The sequence below is a fragment of the Oncorhynchus gorbuscha genome, linkage group LG02, assembly GCF_021184085.1.
Source record: "Oncorhynchus gorbuscha isolate QuinsamMale2020 ecotype Even-year linkage group LG02, OgorEven_v1.0, whole genome shotgun sequence".
Classification (NCBI taxonomy): Eukaryota; Metazoa; Chordata; class Actinopteri; order Salmoniformes; family Salmonidae; genus Oncorhynchus; species Oncorhynchus gorbuscha.
The window spans coordinates 21,042,257-21,051,733 of NC_060174.1; the positions used below are offsets into that span (position 1 = coordinate 21,042,257).

Sequence of the window (9,477 nt, forward strand, 5' to 3'; positions counted from 1 at the left end):
AGGTAAAGTCCTTCCTTATCTCAGCTCGCTGGTCAACATAGCAGCACCCACCTGTAGCACACGCTCCAGCAGGTATATCTTTCTGGTCACCCCCAAAACCAATTCTTTCTTTGGCCGCCTCTCCTTCCAGTTCTCTGCTGCCAATGACTGGAACGAACTACAAAAATCTCTGAAACTGGAAACACTTATCTCCCTCACTAGCTTTAAGCACCAGCTGTCAGAGCAGCTCACAGATTACTGCACCTGTACATAGCCCATCTATAATTTAGCCCAAACAATTACCTCTTCCCCTACTGTATTTATTTATTTATTTGTTTATTTTGCTCCTTTTCACCCCATTATTTGTATTTCTACTTTGCACATTCTTCTACTGCAAATCTACCATTCCAGTGTTTTACTTGCTATATTGTATCTACTTCGCCACCATGGCCTTTTTTTTGCCTTTACCTCCCTTCTCACCTCATTTCCTCACATAGGATATAGACTTATGTTTCTACTGTATTATTGACTTTTTGTTTGTTTTACTCCACGTGTAATTGTGTTGTTGTTCGTGTCGAACTGCTTTGCTTTATCTTGGCCAGGTTGCAATTGTAAATGATAACTTGTTCTCAACTTGCCTACCTGGTTAAATAAATGTCAAATAAAATACATTTAAAAAAAAATTGAAATAATAGAAAAATGCTAACACTAGAAAAGGTAGAAGCTGTTCAGGGTCATGTTGGTTCTAGACTTGGTGCATCGGTACCGCTTGCCGTGCGGTAGCAGAAAGAACAGTCTATGACTTGGTTGGCTGGAGCCTGCTATAGAGGTCCTGGATGGCAGGGAGCTTGGCCCCAGTGATGTACTGGGCCATACGCACTACCATCTGTAGCGCCTATCAGTCGGACGCCAAGCAGTTGCCAAATAAAATTTGATTCGATTTGATACCAAACGGTGATGCAGCCAGTCAAGATGCTCTCAATGGTGCCGCAGTATAACTTTTTGAAGATCTGTTGGCCCATGCCAAATCTTTGTTCAGGATGTCCAGGATCCAGTTGCAGGGGGAGGTGTTCAGTCCTAGGGACCTGAGCTTAGTGATGAGGTTGGAGGGCACTATGGTGTTGAACACTGAGCTGTAGTCAATGAACAGCAATCTCACATAGGTGTTCCCCTTGTCCAGGTGGGAGAGGGCAGTGTGGAGTGGAGTAAAGATTGCGTCATCTGTGGATCTGTTGGGGTGGTATGCAGATTGGAGTGGGTCCAGGGTGTCTGGGATGATGGTGTTGATGTGAGCCATGACCAGCCCGTCAAAGCATTTCATGGCTATAGATGTGAATGTTACGAGGCGATAGTCATTTAAACAGGTTGCCTTGGTGTTCTTGGGCACAGGGGCTTTGGTGGTCTGCTTGAAACATTAAGTTATTACTCAGGGAAAATGTTAGTGAAGACACTTGCCAGCTGGTCAGAGTACACATCCTGGTATTCCGTCTGGCCCCACGGCCTTGTGAATGTTGACCTCTTTAAAGGTCGGCTACGGAGAGCGGGATCACACAGTCATCCAGGGTAGTTGGTGCTCTAATGCATGGTTCGGTATTGACATTCAGCTCGTCTGGTAGGCTCGCAACATCCATATTTTTACCCCTCAATTCCAGATCTGGATGAGTGTTCCACCAAGCAGCACAATTGTCAGTTCCTGTGTGTCAACACCATCGGAGGGTTTACATGCAAGTGTCCTGCAGGTTTCACCCAGCACCAGACCGCCTGCATTGGTGAGTATTTTGTTTTAACCTTCATTTAACCAGGCAAGTCAGTTAAGAACAAACTCTTATTTTCAATGACGGCCTAGGAACAGTGGGTTAACTACCTGTTCAGGGGCAGAACGACAGATTTGTACCTTGTCAGCTCAGGGATTTGAACTTGCAACCTTACGGTGAACAAGCCATGAACAAGATACACACTTTGTTTAGGACAATTCTACTACCTAGAAAAGTTAAAGAACCCTTAGACTTAGAGCTGGTAGTTCCCCTAAGCACCTCACTTGCACCTAATTTGAACCCAAACATTTTGTGTATCTTCATCTCTCATAGACAACAATGAGTGTAATGGGCAGAACAGTGTGTGTGGCTCCAGAGCCTCCTGTGTCAATACTCCCGGCAGCTTCAACTGTGACTGTGGGAAAGGCTTTTCTCTGGACACCACTGGCCTGGAGTGTGAAGGTAAGGATTCAACACACAAGCACGCATGCTGACACACACTCACACTCCCCGCCATAAGCAGACACACACACTCCCCGCCATAAGCAGACACACACACTCCCCGCCATAAGCAGACACACACTCCCCGCCATAAGCACACACTCACACACTCCCTGCCATAAGCAGACACACACACTCCCTGCCATAAGCAGACACACACACTCCCTGCCATAAGCAGACACACACACTCCCTGCCATAAGCACACACTCACACACTCCCTGCCATAAGCACACACTCACACACTCCCTGCCATAAGCACACATTCACACTCCCTGTGATAAGCAGTCACACACACTCCCTGCCATAAGCACACACTCACACACTCCCTGCCATAAGCACACACTCACACACTCCCTGCCATAAGCACACACTCACACACTCCCTGCCATAAGCACACACTCACACACTCCCTGCCATAAGCAGACACACACACTCCCTGTGATAAGCAGGGACTCCTGCACATACACTCCCCGCCATAAACACACACACACACACACATACACTCCCCGCCATAAACACACACACACACTCCCCGCCATAAACACACACACACACACATACACTCCCCGCCATAAACACACACACATACACTCCCCGCCATAAACACACACACACACACATACACTCCCCGCCATAAACACACACACACACACATACACTCCCCGCCATAAACACACACACACTCCCCGCCATAAACACACACACACGCACTCCCCGCCATAAACACACACACACTCCCCGCCATAAACACACACACACACACTCCCCACCATAAACACACACACACAGACTCCCCACCATAAACACACACACATACACTCCCCGCCATCAACACACACACATACACTCCCCGCCATAAACACACACACACACACTCCCCACCATAAACACACACACATACACTCCCCGCCATAAACACACACACATACACTCCCCACCATAAACACACACACATACACTCCCCGCCATAAACACACACACACACATACACTCCCCGCCATAAACACACACACATACACTCCCCGCCATAAACACACACAAATACACTCCCCGCCATAAACACACACACACACACACACTCCCCGCCATAAACACACACACATACACTCCCGCCATAAACACACACACATACACTCCCCACCATAAACACACACACATACACTCCCCGCCATAAACACACACACATACACTCCACCATAACGCCATAAACACACACACATACACTCGCCATAAACACACACACATACACTCCCCGCCATAAACACACACACATACACTCCCCCGCCATAAACACACACACATACACTCCCCGCCATAAACACACACACATACACTCCCGCCATAAACACACACACATAGACTCCACGCCATAAACACACACACATACACTCCCCGCCATAAACACACACACATACACTCCCCGCCATAAAACACACACATACACTCCCCGCCATAAACACACACACATACACTCCCCGCCATAAACACACACACATACACTCCCGCCATAAACACACACACATACACTGCCCCGCCATAAACACACACACATACACTCCCGCCATAAACACACACACATACACTCCCCGCCATAAACACACACACATACACTCCCCGCCATAAACACACACACATACACTCCCGCCATAAACACACACACATACACTCCCCGCCATAAACACACACACATACACTCCGCCATAAACACACACACATACACTCCCCGCCATAAACACACACACATACACTCCCCGCCATAAACACACACACATACACTCCCCGCCATAAACACACACACATACACTCCCCGCCATAAACACACACACATACACTCCCCGCCATAAACACACACACATACACTCCCCGCCATAAACACACACACATACACTCCCCGCCATAAACACACACACATACACTCCCCGCCATAAACACACACACATACACTCCCCGCCATAAACACACACACATACACTGCACCATCTTTTGCCAGATGTAACCCAAAATGCCTTCTGGAATGTCTAACTTCCCCATGTCTGTGACCTCTCCTTCAGATGTGGATGAGTGTGGTAGTAACCATCGCTGTCAGCATGGCTGTCAGAACATGATGGGAGGTTTCCGCTGTGGCTGTCCTCAGGGCTATGTGCAACACTACCAGTGGAACCAGTGTGTGGGTGAGTGGGACAGACACACACCAGTCACAAGACCAGTCACTTACTTAAACACTTTTTGCTTCAAGGGGAGCATATGGCCACAAGATATGTCACTGCCCACTGTTGAGACACAGGATCTGTCCTCTGTGTGTCATAATCTCAATTCAGGACCTAACTTACCAAGTATCTGCATCGATCAACTAAATCTGATACCGTGTGCACATCGTGCTTAGGTTTGTCTTTTACTCATTTTGACCCATCAATCTATCTTTCTCTCTCTCTTTCTCTCTGTAGATGAGAACGAGTGTTCGGGTGTGTCTGTGTGTGGCTCGGCCTCCTGCTACAACACCCTGGGCAGCTTTAAGTGTGTGTGTCCATCCGGTTTTGACTTTGAGCTGGGTGGGGGTGGGTGCCAGGATGTCAATGAGTGTTCCATGGGCAGTAACCCCTGCAGCTTCGGCTGCTCCAACACAGACGGAGGATATCTGTGTGGCTGTCCTGGAGGTTACTACAGGGCTGGACAGGGGTGAGTGGATGGGAGACTCAGCCGTACATTGACTGACTGACACCAGGGATTCCCCAATGTGTTGTGGCTTGTGGCTGATTCCTTATGGGTTAATGGCTCAAAACTTGGTCTTGGTTGCAACCATTGGCTTTATTCACTTATTGGGTGAAGTTTTTTTTTAAATCAAAAATATCTTAAAGACTTCAAAAGCTTTAGGTTGGTCACAGCACAAACATGTATTTGGAACCACTGGGAACCTCATACAACACAACACTGTATAAACAGTCACACTTATTTTCTCCACAAGAAAGAGTATCTCTCAGTGTTAAGGAATATGAATTTTACTGTGAGTTCTACTGTGAGTCCTGACTTCTCTCTCTCTTTCTGTTCTCTCCCCAGTCATTGTATTTCAGGTCAGGGTTTCCAGGACCAGTTTAGCTCAGAGGGAGATGATGAGGACAGTTTGTCTCCAGAGGCCTGCTACGAATGTAAGATCAACGGAGACGTCGGCAAGAAGGGCCGACACAGACGTCACGCTGCTGGAGACAACGACCTCAAGGTGCTATTGCTACTCTCTTTCCTCTTCTCCTTTTCTGCTATTTTGAAGTCTCACACTCCTCAAATCTACAGGTTATAAATGTGTATGTTGTGTGTATGTGTATGTTTTTTGTTATGTTGCTATGTGCTGACCCTCTCCTCCCTCATCTCCCCAGGAGGTGAGCATGGCCAGCCTAGACACCCAGGAGTCCATCCCCATGAACCTGAGCCTGGCCTCGCTGCACAACAAGGAGCCCCTGCTGGAGCTGCTGCCGGCCCTGGAGCCCCTGGAGCACCATGTGCGCTACGTCATCACCCACGGCAACCAGGACGAGCACTTCCGCCTGCTGGAACGCCACAATGGGAAGAGCGTGCTGAGGTTGGGCAGGAAGCCACCTCCCCCTGGCTCCTACCGCCTGGAGATCGCTAGTCTGCCCCTGTTCGGGCCGCGGCGCCTCCGACAGCTGGAGGAGGAACACGACAGCGACTACCTGCTGGGAGAGATAGGAGACGCCCTGCGCATCAAGCTGCACATCCACCTGAACTGAGCTGCAAGCACTCCAACCCTCCCTAACCTCCTTCCTTCCCGCCCCTGGACTAACCTTATTATGACCCCTCTGATCTTTGACCTTAACCCCAGGACCATCCAATAAATTGGGGTAGGGTGCTTTGAAAGACTGAGTCAACCAGCCCAACCACCACTTTTTAATTGTCAAGTATTTTATTTTGTTTCCCTGACTACCCACACCCCTCCTTGCCTTCCTTACTGTATCTACCCACCCCAGACCCACCCCTCCTATAGATGTAATATCTTAATTTGAGCCAGTTTTCTACAGCAGGAAAATGATTATACAGCAACAGGAAATGTGAATTATTACGTAGATTATAATTAATGGCCATTTTTGTAGGGGTTGATATTTTTTTTGTTAGGGCAAATCAGATCTGAAATTTCAAATTGGAAATGTATATACTACAATCAAATATACTACAAGTTTGCATTTCCTGCCGTGCAGGAACATTTCCAGCAACAAAGGAGTGATCAAATTAAGATCCTACATCTGTATTCTACTTGGAGAACGAGTGGAGGAGATTACAGAAAGGTGTGCAGTGCTTGGACCACAAAACCCTGCCATTTTAGATTTTACACACAAAATGGCTGACGAGAATCGATTCATGCCTTCGAATCCATGAACCTCTGAGATGAAGTAGAAATGGAAGAAGATGCACAAAAAAAGATGAAAATTGTTGAAATGCTAAATAATGTGCTATAAAGTGGGGAGGGGGGGTATTTTACTGTTGAGTTGAGCGTGTGTAGGACAATCTTCTTATGATGATGTGGAAAGGTAAGAACCACTGATTTGCTAAAAGAGTTATAAGGGTATGTGTTGGTGAATGGTGGTCCAAGCAGTCCCTCGCCTGTCTGTAATCTCTGTGAATTCACAACACTGGGGATAGAGGTCATTCTTCGCCCTACTCTGTATTCTGTGTCATTTAATGTATTGTACTGTCAAAAAACTTCACACGAAGGACTGCAATATTTACACATGTCAGGTTTAACAGTAATGGAGAGTTGGTCATCATGCATAGTATACAACTCTAGGAGTAAATCACCATCAGTAAGCAGGGACCCTCTGGTGTGATGGCATGTGCTTCTGGCCCACGTTCTGTTACCTCAATGCGTTTCACTCATGTCCTCCACTCAGCATACAACGCTGTTGTAATGCTGCCTCTGGCCAGGAGAGGGCCACACTGTCCCTCAGCATGAACCATGTCCAGTGTCTCAGAGACAGAAGAGGAGGTAGAGGCTGCCCCTAATCACTGGTCCAGGATCAGATATTGTTTTATCTCCCTAATGGAAGGTGGGAATCGAGGGTAGGGTACTCTGATCCTAGTTCAGTGGTTAGGGGTGATTACTATCTCAAGTCCTCTCTCCAAAAGACTGCCAGGACATTGTACTAGTGGTGCTGCAGTTTTATATCGTGCACTGAAACTGCTCTTTGAATTTAATCAGGGAGATTTTGCTTAGAAACGCAGCAAACATCCTGAGGGATTCGGCTTTAGTCAGAACTTTATTTTGAATCTTTTCTGAGAGTTGTCATTCTGACTGGTAGTGGGAACTTATTGGATGGCTGAACCAACTGCAGCCCATAGAGAAACATAGCTGGAGACAAAACATATTGTAACAACCTCAATGGTACATAACAACGTTACCACAACAGACAGGTAACGTTTGGGATTTTTACAGAACATACATAAATGCGTGCACAAACACACAGGTGAACACCAAAACTCACTGAAAACAAGCATCCATCAGCTCACAATTCTTTTTTTATCAGAGAATAAATAATTCCGTCTCTTACATGATGTACAAAAATCAGTCTTGAATCTTGATTGCAAAAACTGTCATTCTTACTAGGTTTTATGTTTCATGTTTGTCTGTCTTTCGTAATGTCTTAATGCTGAAAACCAATATTATCGAACTTGCTTCTTGAAAATGTAATTGTATATTTTTAAGTGAAATGTAGATGTTTTTTTATGTTGTTTTTAAAAGCGTCAAGGCTGCCCAAGATTGAATGCCTTAAAGTGCTGGTGGCTTTGTTTGCACAGAAAAGAAAAGATCAAATCAAATCCTAGAGTGGCATCCATTTTGTGATCATGCAGTAGATTAGAACACTGTACCTATCATTGTCCTTCTCAGCTCATACTGTAGTCTCTGAGCTCATAATGCTGTCGGTTAGTGGGTGCGGATTGCCAGTAGCCTGATCCCAGATCAGTTTGTGCAACAACCATAGCACAAACAGATCTGGGACATGGTTGGATTGAGTGTCAGAGACCAAAACACACTACTATAGTAGCATTCCCACTCTACAGTTTGTCTCTCTATCGTGATGTTGACACTGTAACAAGCCTATGGGATCAATGCAAAAACATGGCCATCTATCGCTCACTCTGGCAGTGAGTGTCCCTAGCCCTGTTTATACCTGCCGCTAGCATACATCCTTAGTCCCGATCTCGTTCTGATCTCGTCCCATTCTTGTTCTGATCTCTTGCCGATCTTGCCCGTTTACACTTATAAGATCTGATTAAAATCAGTTCACAATGAGTCTTTTGAATCACCTACACCTGTCTAAAATGTGGGCACAATCAGGATGAGGACAAGATCAGAACAGAGGACGCATGTTAGAACCAGGTATAAATGTGGCTTCTGTCTAGTAACCTATTTCTGATGCTCAACTCTGATTTTGCTCTCTGAACATCCAAGGTGACTGCACTGTTCCCACAGCCTGGGCTATATTTATGCATAACCATTTTTCGAACATGGGAACATTGTATACTTTATCTTTTTTTTGTCTGTCTGTTATTTTATTTGCCAATACATGTTAAGAAAATAATGTGCGTGTGCGTACTGTATCTCAGCTTCAGTGTCAAACTTGAACTTCACTGGTATCGCTCAATCAGTCAGTTCTGATTTGAATTTGAGGGAAACAAGAACTTGAATGTCATTTCTTTAGAGGTGCACAGGAGGGTGTAGAGAACACAGACAGACTCAACACCTGGAGCTCTCTCTGAAACCAGCTGATGGTTTCCATGACAATCATTGAGCCATACCATACCTCTAACTGGGGCAAAACTGAACATCCCTGACAAACTAGTCTCTTCTCATTTTCCAAACTCTTATTTTATGCTGGAAAAAATCTAACATTAATTGGGTGTACACATGTGCGATCTGTCAAATCTGAGTGATTCTCATCATTTTGTAAACTTTTGTCAGTGACATTTAATGGCAATAAAAGTATTGTGTTATATTTTTAAATGATTGTCTTGAAGTTTCATTTTCCAGCTCGATGAATGTCCCATTAGCGCTTTGTTAAGGTGATTAAAGTGAGTTAATGTGCTGATATGTTTTATTGATTTTACAGGAAGAGTTATCGGTAACTGCCAAAATAAAGGAAACACCAACAAAGTGTCTTAATAGGGTGTTGGGCCACCACAAGCTGCCAAAACTGCTTCAATGCACCATGGCATAGATTCTACAAGTGTCTGGAACTC

The 9,477-nt window shown here is 45.7% G+C and overlaps 1 protein-coding gene across 3 annotated transcripts in view; it reads left to right on the forward strand.

Moving 5' to 3' along the window:
- Window positions 1-9,241, forward strand: part of fbn2b (fibrillin 2b) — a 128,408-nt gene extending 119,167 nt beyond the window's left edge. For all 3 annotated transcript variants that reach the window (XM_046304331.1, XM_046304351.1, XM_046304341.1), the window contains exons 59-64: window positions 1,632-1,748; window positions 2,067-2,195; window positions 4,287-4,406; window positions 4,680-4,911; window positions 5,290-5,449; window positions 5,604-9,241. In XM_046304331.1, coding sequence (XP_046160287.1) covers window positions 1,632-1,748; window positions 2,067-2,195; window positions 4,287-4,406; window positions 4,680-4,911; window positions 5,290-5,449; window positions 5,604-5,975 — 1,130 coding nt within the window. In that variant the 3' untranslated portion in view covers window positions 5,976-9,241. The remainder of the gene's footprint in view (window positions 1-1,631; window positions 1,749-2,066; window positions 2,196-4,286; window positions 4,407-4,679; window positions 4,912-5,289; window positions 5,450-5,603) is intronic.
- The last annotated feature ends 236 nt before the right edge of the window (window positions 9,242-9,477 follow it).